The sequence below is a fragment of the Elephas maximus genome, chromosome 9 (assembly GCF_024166365.1).
Source record: "Elephas maximus indicus isolate mEleMax1 chromosome 9, mEleMax1 primary haplotype, whole genome shotgun sequence".
In the NCBI taxonomy this organism is placed as follows: domain Eukaryota; kingdom Metazoa; phylum Chordata; class Mammalia; order Proboscidea; family Elephantidae; genus Elephas; species Elephas maximus.
The window spans coordinates 79,180,449-79,198,804 of record NC_064827.1 but is presented as its reverse complement, the minus strand read 5'-3'; the positions used below and the strand labels follow the sequence as shown (position 1 = coordinate 79,198,804).

At 51.8% G+C, this 18,356-nt stretch overlaps 1 protein-coding gene across 3 annotated transcripts; it reads left to right on the top strand.

Moving 5' to 3' along the window:
• Window positions 1-604: 604 nt before the first annotated feature.
• PTGES2 (prostaglandin E synthase 2) lies at window positions 605-9,218 on the top strand. Of its 3 annotated transcripts, XM_049896573.1 has the most exons (8): window positions 605-619; window positions 758-1,676; window positions 3,084-3,281; window positions 4,045-4,103; window positions 4,489-4,638; window positions 4,997-5,197; window positions 5,749-5,866; window positions 6,663-9,209. In XM_049896573.1, the coding sequence occupies exons 2-8, from the start codon at window positions 1,407-1,409 to the stop codon at window positions 6,789-6,791; spliced, it is 1,125 nt and encodes a 374-aa protein (XP_049752530.1). In that variant the 5' UTR covers window positions 605-619; window positions 758-1,406; the 3' UTR covers window positions 6,792-9,209. The 3 variants fall into 3 exon arrangements, with proteins under 3 accessions (XP_049752530.1, XP_049752529.1, XP_049752531.1); XM_049896572.1 differs by lacking the exon at window positions 605-619 and having other exon boundaries at window positions 683-1,676; XM_049896574.1 differs by lacking the exons at window positions 605-619; window positions 758-1,676; window positions 3,084-3,281 and having other exon boundaries at window positions 4,046-4,103; window positions 4,493-4,638; window positions 6,663-9,218.
• Window positions 9,219-18,356: the final 9,138 nt, after the last annotated feature.

The window sequence follows — 18,356 nt, the reverse complement described above, 5'->3', positions numbered from 1 at the left end:
ATCTTATTTAGCTCAAAGGTACTATGTACTCTTTTTTATCTGGCTTCTTTTACTCAACATAATTTTGATAAGATTCATCCAGGTTATTGACTATCAATAGTTTGCTATTTTTGTTGCTGAGTCCTATTCCATTGTATGGATATACTACAATTTGTTTATCTATTCATCTGTTGATGGACATTTGGGTTCTTTCCAGTTTTTGTCTATTACAAATAAAGCTGGCCCACATCCTGCCAGCCCATCAGCTCCCATGAGCATTCGTGTACAAGTCTTTCTGTGGATACTGGTTTTTATTTCTCTTGGGTAATTATACAGGAGTGGAATGGCTGCATCATATGTTAGACATATGCTTAACTTTTTAAGAAACTGCTTGCGCGCCCCAAGGGCCGCACGACAATGGAATACAGGAAATATAGGCGGAAAATGGAGGAAGCGCAAGCAATGAACCGGAAGGCGTCCAGGAGGCCCAAGCCCCGCCCCCCAGAGCTCCGCCTCTGTGGGCCCAGCTCCGGCCCCGCCCCACTCCAACCCCATCTTCAGACTCCGCCTCCTGCCCGCTCACAGCCTGTCGCGCCTTCAGGTCTCCGCCCCGCCTGCTCTGAGCCCTGCCCCTCTCCAGGTAGCGTAGTTGGCGCAGCCCGGGCTGCCCGCGGAGAAGCCTAGTAGGTGGAGGGTTGGGCACTAGGCTAGGGCGAGTGAGCCCGGCAGAGGGACGAGGGCAGCTTAGGAACCCAACTCTGGCTCCTCTTGTCCGCAGGGACTTCGGGATGCGCACCCGGATCCTCCGCGTGGGAGAAATCTGAGACACGTGGTTCCCAAGGCCCCCTAGGGTTTTGGGAAATTTTTATGGTTCGGACCACAGAGGGAACCGTGTGATGGTGCGGGAGGGCAGAAAGAGCCCCGAGTCACTTCCACCGCCCACTTGTGTGACCGGTCCTGATGTTTCGGCCGCCTTTATTGACCCGAAAATCGTGACCTTTTTCCTAACACCCCGAAGAGCTTAGGTTCATTTTTTTTTGAATGGCTGCGTTAAGTAGCAATTACGAACCATATGTCATAGACGAGGAGGCGGGGGCTCAGTGGTTACACGGCAGATGCCAAGGATAGCACTCTGGTATTCCCTGCATTCGGCCGGAGGTCACCAGAGAGACCCATATATATGAAGAAATTTAACTACTTCCAAACATCTGCGGGTGTTTCTGCGGCTCTGAACGGTATTTGAAACCTGGGCGCGGAGCACAAGCGCACTGAATCTCGAGAGGATTCTTCAACCCAGCTCGGCGTTGTCGTAGCCCCAGGCAACCTGCCGTGCGCCGGTGATCCGGCCCCTTTAAGGGGAGCCCAGCCTTCGGGTAGTCTTTGTTTCACGCGCCCGCCCGCGGCGCCGCCTTCACTGCGGAGCGAACATGGCCTTAGCGGCGCGAGCGCTGTGGCCCGGCGGCCGCTCTGTGGCCTGGAGGTTGGGCTGTCGCCTCGGGCCTGGGCTCCGGGTGCAGAGCCGGGCCGGTCTCGCGGGGGCGGCGGGCGGCCCGGGCCCCGCAGTCACGGCCCGCAAAGGGAACCCACGTCTGCTGGGAGCGGCGGCGCTAGCCCTGGGGGGCGCCCTAGGGCTGTACCACACGGCCCGGTGGCACCTGCGCTCCCAGGACCTCGGTGCAGAGCACTCGGGTGCGCAGGTGAGGACTGGCTAGACCGGGCCAGAGGTGGGGGCGCTGGGGCTGGACAAAGCGGAGCTTCTGGACCTCGGGGAACCGGGGGAGCCGGGTATGTTTCCTTCGCCCGGTAGTGACCTTGTGACTTGGTTCTAAGACTTCAAGTCCTTAGCGTCCCCATCTGTAAATTGGGACCGTTCACTGATGCCTGCTTCCTAAAATTGTCTTTCTCTTAAAATCGTCTCCTTAAGATGTTGCAGGGTGTCCCTGGGTGTCGCAAACTGTTAAGCACTCGACTACTAACCAAAAGGTTGAAAGTTGACGGTTCAAATCCACCCGTAGGCGCCTCGGAAGATAGGCAAGGAGATTCGCTTCTGCAAGGCCACAGCCTTGAGAACTACGGAGCAGTTCTACTCTGCAACACACGGGGTTGCCGCGAGTGAGAGCTGACTCCATGTTAACCAACAACAGCGAAGTGTTTTGCGGAGACTCTTAATTGAGAGTCAGAGGTCATAAAAAAGAGAAAGCCACTTTAAGTTTATCATCTTTCTAACATTTTGTCTATCCGCCATCACTAATTATTAGTATTTTCATGATACTGATGACTCTTAGAACCTAGGCCCTGAGATAGGGAGGAGCAGGGAGGTGTCCCACCAGGTGGATTGTGGCCCTGCCCCCTTGAGACACTTTATATTATACCCAGCACCAACACAGCCCCCACTTCTCTGCTCTGGCCTCCACCGCCCACCCACAGGCACCAGTTTCCTGGACCCAGGTGGAGAGGGATGGGTGCAGGGGTTGAGGACTGGCAGCGCCGTATTTCCATCTGCCTCCATGGTCTTGGCCTCCATGGTCTTGGCCTCGACTTCTCTTCTGAGCATTGAAGGAGGTGATCTATAGCAGTGGCTTTCAACCATGAATGTGCAGCAAGCTCACCTGGAGGCTTTCTTACCAAAATGCAGGTTCCAGGCCCATGACCCAGATACGGCTCTCCCCCATTGGAGATTTAAAGTAGATCCCAACACTGGCTCTGGGGTTGGGGAGTGAGGATGGGCACCCTAAGTTGAAGCAATTGTTCTGCCTCTGGTGGGCGTGGCCGGGACTGTCTGGTGTCCCCTTGGGACAGGGGAGAGGAGAGGTGTCCTCCAGTGTTGGACAGAAGCCAGAAGATTCCTCCTATGCAAACCCTCTGTGTACGCTCAGCCTCCTGCTCTGGGAAGCTCACTGTTCGGGGTCCTTGAACCTGGGCTGTCCAATCACTACACGACCGTGCCCCCCCACTGCCATCTTCCCTTTCTCTCTGCACCCCCTCCTGGATGTTCTCAGGGTCACCTCAGAAGACTTCCCTGAGAAATACACGTTTGCTCGGGGTGAGGCCTGGGTCCGGGGCCACTGACCTCTCAGATGCTCCCTCCTTTCCTCCCCATCCAGCTGTCCCTGTCGAGCCACCTGCAGCTGACCCTGTACCAGTACAAGACGTGTCCCTTCTGCAGCAAGGTCCGCGCCTTCCTGGATTTCCACGCCCTGCCCTACCAGGTGGTGGAGGTGAACCCCGTGCGCAGGGCGGAGATCAAGTTCTCCTCCTACAGGAAGGTGCCCATCTTGCTGGCCCAGGAAGGTGACTGCTTGGTGAGCCTCAGGGAACTCCCTCTCCAACCTCCCTCCTGTCCCAGGTTCATTCTGGAGCCCAGGTCAGCCATGGGTTTGGATTGTACACCCCAGGTCTGGCCCTGCTCTGCAGCTATGGGCTCTCCGGGCCTCTGCTGAAGATTATGAGGGGAGAGTAGCTGATAGACAATCAATGCTCAATCAATTTTGGCTCCCTTCCTTCCCCATCAAAACCAAATACCAGCCGGGTCTAAGTGAGGCAGAATACCTAGAGCTTAAGAACGTGAATTCTGAAGTCAGGGCAGTCCGACTTCAAGGCCTGACTCTGCTCCTCACTGTTTGGGCCTGTTTCTTCATTAATCAACTGGAAAATCAACTCTAGGTTGTAGGGACTGCAGATGTGAAATGCCTTGCACAGTACTCAGCACTGGGAATGTAGCTTCTAGGAGCCCACCTGCCCACTGGTGCCCAGGAGGCCAGGCAGTGAGTGGGCCAGGGGCTCAGACCAGGGGTCCTCCCCATGCCCTCCTTCCCATTAGCCACACCTGGGTCTCCCTTACCCAGGACAGATGCCTGAGGGTAGCGACTGGGTCCTGGGGGGAGGAGGAGAGCTCAGTGGGCATTGGTTTTAGGGTTGAACCCCCAGGGATGGACGGACAGTGTCCAGGCTCCACCTCATCCTTTCCTCGGAGTGTCCGGCCCTTGGTATTGTTTATGCGTGCCCAGTATCCTGCTGGCAGCCAGTCAAAAAACCATTGAGCTAAACTAACCTTTTCTCTTCCAGCAACAACTGAATGATTCCTCTGTCATCATCAGTGCCCTCAAGACACACCTGGTGTCAGGGTAAGGAGCCCTTGGAGACCCAGGCCGGTCATTGCGTTTCCTCTGTCCTCCTGTCTCTAGAGTGGCCTCACCTGAGTTGCCTTCAGGGAGCAGGGTGGGGCTGCTGCCTAGATTTCCAGAATGAGCCATGGGTGTCCTACTCTGAGGCACACAACACACCCTTGCCCCTGCACATCTCCCTCTGTCAGGGAAGTTCTTCTGGTGTCTACCCCAAATCTCTCTTGCTGCAAGGCTTCCTGTATCACCCACAGGAGGGGTCGGAAGCCTTTGTGGGTCAGTCCTGGCTCTACCCCCGGCCTGGGTTCAGGCTGGGTGGACAGGAGAAGGTGAGGGCTTAGTCTCCCTTAGGAAGGAGTTGGGGTGAGTCTCTGCATGTCTCCCAAAGGCAGCCCCTGGAGGAGATCATCACGTACTACCCACCCATGAAGGCCACCAACGACCAGGGCAAGGAGGTGACCGAGTTCTGCAACAAGTACTGGCTGATGCTGGATGAGAAGGAGGCCCAGCGGATATATGGCGGGAAGGAGGCCAGGACGTGAGTGGAGCTGGGGCTGGTCCAGGGGAGCTGGCAAGGGTGGGGGCTTCCCCAGAGCGGGACCAGGCTGAGGGGGATGCTGCGAGGGCGAGTGGCGTGGGAGACCATGAGGGCTGGGCTGGCAGGAGCCACGGCCTGGGATTGAGTCTCAGTAAGGGCTTTCCCAGTTCAGGCTTCAGCTTCCCATCCATACAGTGGCCCGTTTCAACTGTCTGTCCTGCTCCTGACACACCCCAGGCCCCTGGCTTGGGAAATCCATGGGTTTCACCTCTCTCAGTGGACCTGGGTGGGTGCAGCTGGCAGGTTAGGAGCTGGTGGCCCACCTCTGTCCTGCCATCCCTCCTTCCTGTACCCGCAGGGAGGAGATGAAGTGGCGGCAGTGGGCAGATGACTGGCTGGTGCACCTCATCTCCCCCAACGTGTACCGTACGCCCTCCGAGGCCCTGGCCTCCTTTGATTACATCGTCCACGAGGGCAAGTTCGGGGCCGTGGAGGGCGCCGTGGCCAAGTATGTGGGTGCAGCTGCCATGTACTTCATCAGCAAGCGACTCAAGAGCAGGTGATGGTGCATATGTGTATATGTATGTTTGTGTCGGGGGCCTGCTGCCCCTGAGCCCCCAGACCCCCAAACCCCCAGCTTCGAGGACTGTGGTGTTGAGCTGTGGACTCTCAATCCTAAAGATGATCTCCTTAAACCCCTCAGGATATAGATGGGAGACCAAGGCCCAGAGAAGGCACAAAAGTCATTATAAATCACTCAGCAGAGCTAGGACTCAAACCCGGAACTTCTGGTTGCTTCTTCCCTAGCAGAGGGAAGTAGGGCTGGCCTTGGAGTCCAGAAACCTGCATCCCTGCTTTGTGCCTTCCTCTGTCTCTCTCACTTGCTGGTGACCTTGGTCAGGCGTCTTGTCATTCCTGAGCCATGGCCTTCCCATCTGGGGCAGTGACCACTGAGGTCTCTTGGGCTCTGTAGGTGTGATGTCCCCACCTGGGGTGCAGCAGTGGGACCTCAGCCCCTAGGCCTTCCTGCTCACCCCACAGGAGGTCTGGCTTCCTACTTGAGAGGGGCAGGACCTCCCCTGATGGGTTTTCTCCCCACCCATGTCTCAGACACCACCTCCAGGATGACGTGCGTGAGGACCTCTACGAGGCTGCCAACAAGTGGGTGGCCGCAGTGGGCAAAGACCGGCCCTTCATGGGGGGCCAGAAACCTAACCTTGCTGATTTGGTGAGTGGTGGTAGTGGGGAGTGCCCAGACAGAGGGGATTGTTTTGGTGGGGGGTCCAGGCAGAGAAGGCCCTGGCATTGCTGACATCTTGCAATTCCTCCAGTCCCCAGAGGAAGCTGGTTCCGTCCATTGTCAGGGGCAGAAACCCAACTCAGAGTGGCTTAAGGAAAAAACAAACTACAAGGAACTGTATTGGTTCACATAACTGACCAATTCAGGGGTTGGCTTCAGGCCTGGCTGGATCCAGGGGCCAGTGTAGGGCTTGGGCCCTCCCTCTTGCCATCTCTCAACCCTGCTTTCCTTGGAATTGGTTCAGCCTGAAGCAGGCCGCCTGGGTCCTACAGCTACAGACGTCCATCCAGAAAAAGTCCTGGGACAGCATCTCATTGGGCTGGCGTGGATGCCCCTCCTTGAAGCAGTACCACAGCCCAGGGTAGAATATATTGATTGGCAGCCCCAGGTCTTGGATGGGGCCCTCTCTCTCCAAACTTCAGAACCTGAGGATCGGGGAGAGAATTCTCCCAAAAGGAATTCGCAGAGGGCATTAACCCAGAAAGGGAGGAATGGGTACAGGGCGGGTGAAACTTAAAGCCATACCCCGCTTTTTTCAAAGGCTGGGTACCAAATTGGCCTTTCATAGGCCATGGAACTCTCGGGACTCAGAATGGGGAGGTGACAGGCCCCAGGCACAGCTGGCAGAGGCTGGGGCAGGTCTGGACACCCTCCCCTGCCCCACCGTGCTGTACATGCCCTGCTCTGGGCTGAGCCATAGTGACAATCCTGTCCCCCGTTCTAGGCGGTGTATGGCGTGCTGCGTGTAATGGAGGGTCTGGAGGCCTTCAACGACCTCATGCATCACACACGTATCCAGCCCTGGTACCTGCGAGTGGAGAAGGCCATCAAGGAGACCCTCCCAGTGCACTGAGCTCCCCCCAGAGGAGGAGGCCTCTGGCTGTGGGGTACTAGGACCCTTGGGCCAGCACCTGGCGGTGTGGCAGTGCTTGCTCGAGTGCTGTGGGGCAGCACTATTCTGCCTCTTGGTGGTCCCCTCCGTCATGTTGACAGCCGAGGCTGCTTCCTGAGCTGTTTTTCTTCTAACACTGAACACCTACTAGGGCCCCGGGATGCTGGGAGACAAGGCCCAGCCTCAATTTCCGTTAAGCAGCCCCCCTGAGAGTCACAGAGGGGGTACCTCCTCCTTTACCCCCAGCCCAGCAGAGGCAGTGCACCCACCCCCTGTCCAGGGCCTGCTGGCCCTTTAGCTGTATTCCTAGGCTCTCAATGACTGCCCTGTCCCAGCCAGCCAGCTCCTGTGAGTAGGAATCTGGTCGGGACTCCAGCCCTGGACAGGAAAGTAAGGGAGAGTCTGCTTTAGGGAGAGCCCCTTCCCTGGTCTTGGAGGCAGGGGCAAACGGTGAGGCTCCCCTAAGTTTCTGCGCTTCCCAAACCTTACCCTGGCCTGTGTGTCATGTTCACAATAAAGAAAGTTTGCAGCACCCCTTGTGGTGGGTGCTGTAATGGATGTCTTTGTGGCTGAGGGTTGTGTTGGGCCTGTAGGTCTGAAGGCTTCAGCATAAAGTTGTGCCCAGCCTAGTGGTAACTGTTGTTTGTCCAGTGCTTACTGTCAGGTATTCGGTTAAAGGCTTAGCAGGCATATGTCACATAATCCCTTGGAGTATGCAGCAGAGAGGCTCAGAGCCCAACCAGGGGGTCAGACAGCCCTGTGTACCCGTCTGGTTCTGCCCCCCACTGACTGCAGGACTCTGGGCAGTGACTGCTCCCTTCTGAGCCCCATCTGTCAAACGGGCATAATGGTAGCCCCACCTTGTGGGGAAGTTGTGAGAGTTCACTGACAAGATGCAAGTCAAGCAGGTAGAAGGAAGCCCTGTTCAGAGCAGGCTCCTAGTCCAGGGGACTGAGGTTGTTCAAATCCCTGCTTTACAGACAAGAAGACCAAGGTTCAGAGAGCACAGTGCCTTGTCCAGGGCCCCTCCAGCAGCAGGGGGCCATGCTGGGCTTCAATTTTAGCCTTTCCAGGTGGTGGACTGTGGGATGGGGTCCTGGGGAGAAACCAGCTCTGCCTTCCAGGGCAAGGGCAGGGCTCTGGGTGAAGCCCCCTTCCCAGCAGAGCGCTTTGTCAAGGGTCTCTGTTTCTGTGGTCTCAGCAGATGAGAGAGACATAGTGCCCTGGCAAGGCAGCCCCCCAGAGGGTAGGCCCACAATCAGTGAGGGGGTCCTCCCTGCTGAGGGGACTGGGCAACCTGACCAGACCCTCTTGGAAAGGTTTTTTTCTTTATTTTTTTAAAATTAATTTTCATAACATTTTTAAAAAACCAAAAATATGTTTCTTGTGATAACAAATATTCAAATAAGGTAGAAGCATGTGGTATGTGGTTTGGAGGCAGACGGCAACTTCTGGGGACGCAGAGCAGCAATAGCATTGGAGTTAGCTGGCCTCAGTGTCTCTCACAGGACCAGTCTGCCATTTGCTTTGTCCTCTTTCCCATCATAGGTATCCCTCTTGGTCAGTCCATGTGCCACTGGCCGGTGCTTCCCAGCTGCAGGGTAGCCCATTAGTCAGGAGCACTGAGTGCCCCCTGCCTCTCACATCCCTTTCTCTTCCCAGACAGGCATTTCCTGCCACCCTTCGTGAAGGTACCCTCCTCTCTGGGTTACGTGGTACCTTTTCAGCTGCACAAGGAGGCCAGTTCGCTTCTCTCTGCCCCTGTCTGAGCTTCACCAGAGGGAGCATCCGATGGGCTCAGCTTGGGACGGGTCTCCGCCTGTTGTCCACGATCCTGTGGCCATGGGAGGGTCCCACTGCCTCCCTGTGCTCCCTGCCCTTTCTGTTCCCCTGCTTAGCTTAGCGACTGTGGCTCCCAGCCTCGGCCTTCCCCTGGGGTCTGGCCCCAATAAGGCCCAGGTGTAGGCCGGGCCCCAGCTACCAACCATCTCCCCGCTCCCGGTTTTTACAGACTCAGAGGCAACGTGTTCTTCTGTCCCCCAGTTCGTGGAAGGGAATGCCATGCCTGGAACAGGGACTGACTTCTGACTGGGGCTCTTTCCCTGGGACTGCTGCTGGCGGGAAGGAGCCTGCGCCCTCCTCCCGAGGGGTCACCTTGATGCAAAGTCTAATCAGACTCTGTAAACTGAGACTGGAGAATGGCCAGTCAACCTGAGGCCACCGCGGGGCACTGCCTGGGCCCAGCTTCTCCCCACACATATCCCCTCCGGCAAGAAGTGACAGCCCTGCCTCAGTTTCCCCACATGCTCCCCCGCCTCTCGGTATGTGTTCTCCCACAACCACCAGAGGGCGATAGAGTCTGCAAAACCGTGTAGGGGCCGGACACGAGATCTGGTGCTGCCACCTCATGGCTGCTCTCAGGATTGCATCTTCTTAGGGCAGCCCTAGGTATCTACGGACTCTATTTGGCCATCTGTAAAGTGGGCTTAGCATGTCAGGGCCTGAAGATGAGTGGGCAGGAAAGCCACGCCTCTCAGGGTAAAGTACCCCAAGCCAGGAATGTCCCATCTTTGTCATACTCAGTTCACAGCATGTTCCCTGGGGCCTTGACAGTAGCAGGGGCCTGGGTTGGATACCCTGCCACTGCTTGGTATGACCTTGGGCAAGCCCTATCCCTCCTGTGAAATGGCATCAGTAAACCTTCAGGGGGTCAGAGAAGTCAGAGATGGAATGATGTGGCTCAGGGTGACATGAGTGGGGGGCATTTTTATGCATCTGGTGGGGTCTGTTTGCTGTTCTCAGAACACATTCCCTGCTAGTTCCCTCCTGCCCACCGGACTCCCTGAGCTCATGAGCAAGAGCTCCAGGAAGTAAGAACGGACAGGGAGTCATGGGAACGGGGAGACCTCTCCTTCCCTGGGGTAAGGGAAGGCTCCCTGGGGAGGACAAGCCAAAGCTAGGGCTTCAAGGATGGCAAGGATTCAGGTTTTGCTTTTTTTGTTGTTGTTATATCGTTAAGATTTTTAAATTTCACTTTGATTATGCAAATAATGAATGTTTATTGTAGGTAAATAGAAAGCTTAGATAAGCAAAAAGATGATACAAATTATTCACAGTCTCACCTCTGAGAAATGTAGCCAGTTTTAGCATTTCTGGAGCACAGCCTTCTAGTTATTTTTTTCTATGCAGCCTATGATTAGTGATTTTATATATATATGTTTATATATAAATATATTTGTATTATATATCTGATATATAACAAATAAATATAATTTATTTTCAGAAATTAGTTTATAATTTATATTAATTGAATTTAAATTAAATTTATAATTTATATATATATATATGAATAAAACCAAAAAATCCTGTTACTGTTGAGTTGCAGCCGACTTATAGTGACCCCATAGGACAGAACAGAACTGCCCCGCAGGGTTTCCAAGGAGCAGCTGGTGGATTTGAACAGCCAACATTTTGACTGGCAGCCAGGCTCTTAACCACTGTACCATCAGGGCTCCATGTATGTGAATATACATGTATATTTGTATATTATATTAAAAAAATCAAACCCACTGCTGTCAAGTTGATTCCTATTCATAGCAACCCTATAGGACAGAGTAAAACTGTCCTATAGGGTTTCCAAAGTTGTAAATTTTTGCAGAAGGAGACTGCCATATCTTTCTCCCAAAGAGCAGCTGGTGGGTTCAAACTGCCGAACTTTTGCTTATATATCTATACTATATATAAAAATATATAAAGTATATAATTATATATTTAACAGTTAAGTAGGCCTATTTTCATATGTATATGTAAAACCTCATTTAATTCTTAAAGCATCCTTGTGATGCTTTAAGAATTATGTTTGTACCTACCCTATGATGAGGTAGGTACAAACATTATTCCTATTTTATAGATGAGGAAACTGAGACACCAAAGTCTCACAGCTAGTAAGTGGCAGAGTCAGAATTTGAACCCAGATCTCTTGGCTCCAGAATCTGTGATCTTAATTGTGATGTCAGATTGCTGCTCCCTCTGGAGTTCCTGGCTGGGAGTCCTTTCTCCTGAGAGGCTGAGAGGCGTGGCTCCCGCCCCTCTCCCCGCAACCCCGGCATTCCATCTTCAGGCCCTGACATACTAAACCCATTTTACAGAGGTTTTTGTTTTTTTCTTTTTTAATAAAAATTTGGGTGGATCATGGCCATCTTCCAGGTCGGTAACTGTTTTCTTTCATCATTTCTAATGATTGCATACTATTCCACAGTAGGCCATGTTCTCTGTTATGCCTGTTCTGTGGTTTATTTCACCCCCTGTTGAATGGGAAGGATTTTGATTGGCAGCATCTAAAAGGAAGGAGCCCTGGTGGCTCAGTGGTTAAGTGCTTGGCTGCTAACCGAAAGGTTGGCGGTTTGAACCCACCAGCTGCTCCATGGAAGAAAGATGTGGGAGTCTGCTTCCATAAAGATTACAGCCTTGGAAACCCTATGGGGCAGTTCTATTCTGTCATATGGGGACACTATGAGTCAGAATCGACTTGACAGCAATGGATTTGGTTTGGTTATTTTGGTCTACAAACACAGTACATGTGGTGGGGAATGGTATGGTGGCTGAACAATGGTTCCCAAAGATATCCATGTCCTAGTCCCTGGAACCTATGTTACCTTATGTGGCAAAAGGGACGACTTTGCAGATGTGATTAAACTAATGGTTTTGGTGGAGAGATGATCCTGGATTCTCGGGATGGGCCCTAAAGTAATCAGAGTATCCTTGAGAGGGAAGCAGAGGGAGGTTTGACAGCAGAAGGGGATAAGGTGATGTGATGATGAAAGCAAGAGGTTAGAGTGACGTGAAGAAGGGGCCATGAGCCAAGAACTGCAGGTGGCCTCCAGAGGCTGGAAAGCAGCAAAACTGGTTCTCCCCAGAGCCTGTAGGAGGGACTAGTCCTGTTGACACCTTACGGTAGCCCAGTGAGACTGACTCTGTACTTAGGGCCTCCAGAACTGTAAGAGAATAAGTCTGTATTGCTTGAAGCCACCAAGTTCCTGGTAATTTGTAACAGCAGTCTTGGGAGACAAATACAAACAGTGTAAGTGAAATGCAGTCAGGAAAGAGAAATGACCACAGGCTTAAGGACCTTGGGTAAGTCCCTTGTCAAACTGTCTGGACTTCAGTTTCCTCATCTGCAAATGAGGGGGTGGGGGCTGGGCTTTGGTTCAGCCAGGGGTGCCCCATGCTGGATGGTGCGGTAGAGTCAGTTCCCTGTGTTTCATCAGCCTCGAGGACTGCTCTGGGGAGATAACACTCCTTCTGGTCTCCAGGGCAGTGATGGAAGGCCATAGCAAATAACTAAGGGAGATTATCCCTTTCTGGCCAGAGCCGACCTCCTCAGAATGCCTGTTTTCTCTGGGCCAGCCTCCAAGTTCCAGGGAGCCACCAGAAGGAGGCCTGGGCTAGTCTTGCCCCTTCTGGCCTGAGTTTACTCATCTGCAGGATTCCTGGTTCCTCCCTGCTGTATTACTCGCCTCCTGCTGGCCAAACCTCTAGCCACTGCCTCCTGGGGCCTGGCCGGCTGCGCTACTCCTTCTCCCTGTCTGGCTGTTCCTGCTTCCTTGTGGGCCCTTCAAGGCAGGGGTCAAAGTCTGCACATGAGCAGCTGGGCCCAGCACACCCGGCTCTTCCTCTTGCCATCCTTCCCCTGCATTCCAACCCATTCAGACCAGTGCAATCTGGACTGCCGGCCATCCAGAGAGGAGCTGCGGTTGAGAACATGGCTTCAGAATCAGCGAATCTGGTTTGAATCTCTGCTCAACATTTATCCTTTGTATGACCTGGTGCAGATCCCTTCCCCTCTGAGCTGTAAGGAAGCCTCACCAAGCAAACCTCTCTATGGGGTTTACCCCTTGTTCCTTCAGTTCTCCTTCCAGACTTTACTTACATGTCTCCTTACTAGTGTGGTCTTCCCTGACTACCCTATTTCAAATTAGTGAAGAAACTGAGGCTCTGAGAGGCAGAAGACTTGCCCAAAGTCATAGCGTCAGGAGCTAGGATTCAAACACAGGCCTGCCTATGTTTCTCAGGTTCTCTGTGGCCTCCCAGTCCTGGAAGGAGGGGAACAACCAAGGACCACGTACCACCCACCTGAATGTGACAAGGAGGGCCTGTTCCTTGGACACATGTTAACTGGGTGAGGGTTCCCACAAGTGGGCCGTGGCATGGTTCCAGCCTGCTGGGCCCAGCAGCAGCTCCCAGCCTTCCAAGCCTCCTGTTGGGCAGCACTTATGGGGCCCATCCTGTGTTCACCTCCATATATACAGCTCACACGCAGGGGTCTGCTGACCTCTGCTTAAGGCCCTGCCACTTATTCCATGAGATCTTAAGCAAGTCCCTTCCCCTCCAGGAGCCTTAATTTCCTTATCTGTGAAATGGGGACATGCAGTAACATCACCTCCTGGAGTTGTTAAGGGGTTAAGAAAGATCCTGTTTGCACAGTGCCCAGCTGGCACTCAATAAATGGTGCTCTCAGGATTAAGAGGTAAGAGGCCAAGCTTCCAGAAGGAGACACAAAAAAAAAAGAGGATTAGGGCAGACTGCTCAGGGGAAGCAGCCAGCCTGCAGGCTGCCTTCATATTCCTTCCCAGATGCCGGAAACCCCAGGCCTTCATGAGCCTCTTCACCTAAGAGGCTTTAATGAAAAGATTTAAGGAGGAAATTTGTGTGTTTGGAGTCCTGGATAGGAGAAGGGAAGCAGAGAGATAAAACTATGTTTATTAAGGCCAGCCATTTTCCATTTCCTATCTCATTTAAACTTTCCAACAGTCTTCCAAGGTAAGTCTTATTTTCCTAATTTAACAGACAAGTAAACAGGCTCAGAGAGGTAGTGTGACTTCCCCCAGGTCACACGGCAAGGAAATGGTGGCGCAGGGATTTCCACTGTTCCAGTTTCTATCCCAGGAAGGCCAACAGATTTTCTGCAACTCTCCTGCGCTTTCTTTCCTAGACCAGGAGGTGGCACTGCTCTAGCCTCTATTGTCCCTTCCCTGAGAGCAGGTGTCTGTGACGCTTTCCCCACAAAGCTGAATTATTGAGGGGGACCCACAGTCCTTGGGTTGCCAGGAGGAAGAAGAGAAGCTTGCCAGCTGCCCACAGGGCTTCACCGGTGCTTTGGTGCCAGCCTCCAACTCAGATGCTCGTGGGGTTGGGGCAGGCCCATCCCGTTCTAGAACTACCACCTGGTCAGCGAGATTGCTTGGGCTGTGGACACAATGCTTAACATCTCCAAGCAGAAGCACAATGCAACAAAGCAAACCTTGATATGCGCTCCCCTGCCACACTCCACACCCTTCTTGAGAGTGTCAGCTGGTTGCAAACTCCAACCAAGGGGAATTTTATCTCTATCAGAGGAAGGACAGGTGGGAAGAGGCTCTTCTCAGCCAAGATGAAGAGGGAAGTTTGCAGCCAAGGAAGTGTTTTAGTTTCCCAGTGCTGCTGTAACAAATTACCACAAACCATGTGACTTAAACAGCACCCATTTATTCTCTTAGACTTCTAGAGGTCTGATGTCTAAAATGGGTATCATTGGGCTAAAATCAAGGTGTCAGCAGGGTTGGTTCCGTCTGGAGGCTCTAGGGGAGAATCCATTTCCTCACCTTTTCCAGCTTCTAGAGGCTGCCCATTTTCCTTGGCTCATGACTGCCTTCCACCTTCAAAGCCAGCAACATAGGGCTGAGTCGTTCTCGTGCTGCCATCCCTCTGGTTCTCTCTTTCTCCTCCATATTGAAGGACCTTTGTGATTACGTTGAAGCTCACCAGATAATCCAGGATAATCTCCCCATTTTAAGGTCAGCTGATTAGCAACCTTAATTTTATCTGCAGCCTTAATTCCCCTTTTGCCATGTAACCTAACATATTCACAGGCTCTGGAGATTAGGATGCTGACATCTTTGGGGGGTCATTATTCTGCCGACCACAGCAAGAAACATTTGGAAGAGTTTCATTCAACCAATAACTATTCATCAATCACCTACAAGGTGTCAGATACTGCTCCAGGTGCTGGAAGACAGCAGCCAACAAAGCCCTCTTGGATTTTACATTATAAACAGATAATAAACCAAAGAAGGAATAAATAGTGTAGTCCATGGTGCAAAGCGCTAGGGAGAAAACTAAAATGGGAGAGGGGAGTAGGCAGGGCTGGGGGCTGTAATTTTAAGTAGGGTGCTCAGGGAAGACCACACTAGAAAGGAGACATGTAAAAAGACTGGAAGGAGGGGTGAAGGAACAACTACCCCTTCGACGTTAACTTCTGGGGCAGAGGAGCCCCTCCTCCCAGCTGGATGGAATTGAGGGCCTGGGAGGGCATGGTGACCTGGGCAGGACACCCAGGCCAGTGCCCCTAAGGGTAAGCCTAGATGGGGTGGGACAGCAGCATTGGGGGCATCAATTTGCCAAGGCCCAGTGGTTTGGAAATGATCTGTGCTCATTAACGCACATGGAAGCAAGTGGTGGATGCCAGCTTCCCACACTGGCACACGCCCAAGCCTCCCTACAGCCTCAGGATGCCAGAGGCCCTGGAGGTTTCCCTAAGCTGCTGTGTACCGTCCCTTGGCAGGCCAGGCCCGATGGCATTCAGGGCTCTCTGGACATGCGGTGTGGACAGCCATTTATTCAGTTATTCAATGAATTTTAACTGAGCGTTTTGTGTACCAGGAGATTCAAAGGCAATCATTTCCCTGCCCTCAGAGGCCTCCCCCACTCCTGGGAGAGACAGAAAGTGAAAAATGTCAGGGGATGTTGTGTTCTACAGAATAATGCAGAGGCAAGGGAGAGAGGGAGGGGCCTATCTTGTAGTTTGGCTTGGAGGGGGTGACATCTGAGCAGGGATGGAAGGCAGCAGGAAACAAGCCAGGACAGGACCTGCCCACAGGGGAGCAGGCTGAGGCTGGGCCAGACTGTGCTGTGCTTGGGGTCATGGCAACTCCTGTGGCTGGACGGGAGTGGAGAGGGTCAGGAGAGGTGAAATAAGGGTGGATCCAGATTTTCTGGGGTCTGCAGCAGCTTATAGCATTTGGGAGGCCTTCTTTAAGATAAACAAAACAAATCAAAACGGAACACAAAATGAGGGGTGAAAGTGAATATTGATTTAAATGAGAAAAGAAATCCAACTCGGTGCTGCAGCCTTGTAAACACATGCCCCTTTCTCTCTCTCTCAGCAGTTTACCAGGAAGGCTTTCCCCGCCTCAGCTCAGGGGCCCCACAGCTCCAGGCAACGCCCAGCACTCCGCAAGGGGGACTGAAAACAGGCTTCATTTACTTCTTGGTAAACCCACATCTGGTTAGGGAAGTGGGTAGATCAAGTGGGGCCTGAAGGCCATGATGGGGACCTGGGCTTTGTCTTTGGGTGAGAAGGGAGAGGTTGCAAGTTTTTCATAAAATAAAAAATGTACTTTCATAACAAAACATTTGCCATTTTAACCATTTTTATGTGTATAGTTGTGACATTCATTACACTCACCTTGTTCTGTTACCATCACCACTGTCCATTTCCAAAAGTTTTTCATCATCCCAAATAGACTCAGTGCCCCTTAAGTAATATGGAGGGCTGTTTTATGACCCCCCCATTTTTTAATTCAAGTTTGTTCACTATATAATTCACATGCTATGGTGTCTAAAGCGTACAGTTCAATGAATTTTGACAAATGGGTGCTGCTTTTCTTCCCAATCCCCATGGTCCCCCTCCCCTAGAAACAACTGCTATTCTAAATTTCTTTCACCGTAGTGTTACCTATTCTAGATAAAACCTACCTAGAACATTTACTGTTTTGCGTCTGGCTTGTTTTGCTCAGAACATTTTTTAGACTCACCTATGTTGTTGCCTGTAGTTTCAGTAATTCAGTCCTTTTTATTGCCGAGTTTTAGCATTCCAGTGGAGCCCTGGTGGGGCAGTGGTTGCAGTTGGAACCCACCGGCTGCTCTGTGGGAGAAACACGTGGCAGTCTGCTTCCCTAAATATTACAGCCTTGGAAGCCCTATGGGGCAGTTCTACTCGACAGCAATGAGATTGTTTTTTTCTTAGCATTCCAACGCACGAATGTACCAGCTTGTTGATCCATTCAGCTTTTGATAGACACAGGGGCTGTTTCATTTTTGGCTACTATGAATGAAACTGCTACGAACCACGTCCAAGTCTTTTGGTGGACATGTTTTCATTTTGGGGAGGGGGTAAGTACCTAGGAGTAGAATTGCTGGGTCATTAGGTAAATGTCCATTTATTAGACATTGCCAAGGAGTTCTCCAAAGGCGTAACATTTGACCTCCCCACCAACAGCGGGTAAGTTATTTCCGGCTGGTATGTATCCTTGCCAGACTTCAGAGTTGTTAGTCTTTGAGTCATTCTTGTCTGTGTGTAGTGGTATCTCATTGTGGTTTTGCTCTTCCCTGACAGCTAACGATGCTACTAGCTAAGCCCTTTTTTGTGCCCTATGTAAAGTACCAATTCTTAAACTGGGTTGTCTTATAAGACACAAATTATACAAATTAATATATTCTGGATACAAATCCTTTGTCAGATTATATGTACTGCAAATATTCTCTCCCAGTCTGTGGTTTGCCTCTTCACTGGAGGGTTTTGAGCAGGGGAGTGACAGGAACCAGATCTATGTTCTGGAAGGGTCACTGGTTCAGTGTGGAGAATGGGGGGGGGGGAGACGGGGGGGACAAGTTTAGTAGATTCTGCAATAATCCAGGTAAAAAATAACATTGGCTTAGACCAGATACCAGGGGTGAAGAGGTGGTGAGATTTCAGATATATTTTGAAGGTAGAGATGACAGGATTTGCTGATGGAGTTGACCTAGAATGACAGGGAAGGAGTCAAGGATGACTCTGAAGGTTTGGCTTAAGTTACTAAAAGAAGGAGTTGCCATTTGCTGGGAAGAGGAACATGATGGGAGAAGCAGGTTTGAGAGGAAAATTAAGTTTGGTTTTAGACATGTTAGACTTAAGATGCCTATTAGTCAATCAATTGCATACATTGGGCTCATAGTTGGATCTATGGGTCTGGAATTAGTTCAAGAATAAAATGAGGGTCATCTAAATAGAGACATTTAAAGTAATGACACTGAATGAGATTACTGAATGTAAAGAGGGGAGGTCTAAGACTGCCCTTTGGGGCCCTTCAATATTTGTAACTCAGAAAGCTGGGCAGGAACCAATTGCGAGTCTGAAGGACCAGAGTAGTTTCTAAAGGCCACGTGAAGATGGTGTTTCAAGCAGGACTTGAGGGAGTGTTCGACTGTGCCCAAGAAGGGCTCAATCAGATGAAGGCTGAGGAGTGGCCACCAGGCTCGGCAGATTAGTGGGCACCGGTGAGCTTGTCAAGAGCACCCCAAACCTCACAGAGATCCATACCTTTAAAGAGGGAGCACCTCCAGGAAGCTGAGATGGGGTAGCTGCTGAGGCTTCTGATGAGAAAAATAGATTCATCTTCTAACATGTAAATGCCCCCACACCACCCAAGCCCAAATCAGAAAAATCAGGGT

Coding starts and splice junctions, on each gene's coding strand:
- PTGES2 (XM_049896573.1), top strand. CDS start 1,407: ATGGCCTTAGCGGCGCGAGCGCTGTGGCCCGGCGGCCGCTCTGTGGCC. Junction 3,282..4,044: donor CCCAGGAAGGTGACTGCTTG/GTGAGCCTCAGG, acceptor TTTCTCTTCCAG/CAACAACTGAATGATTCCTC. Junction 4,104..4,488: donor AAGACACACCTGGTGTCAGG/GTAAGGAGCCCT, acceptor TGTCTCCCAAAG/GCAGCCCCTGGAGGAGATCA.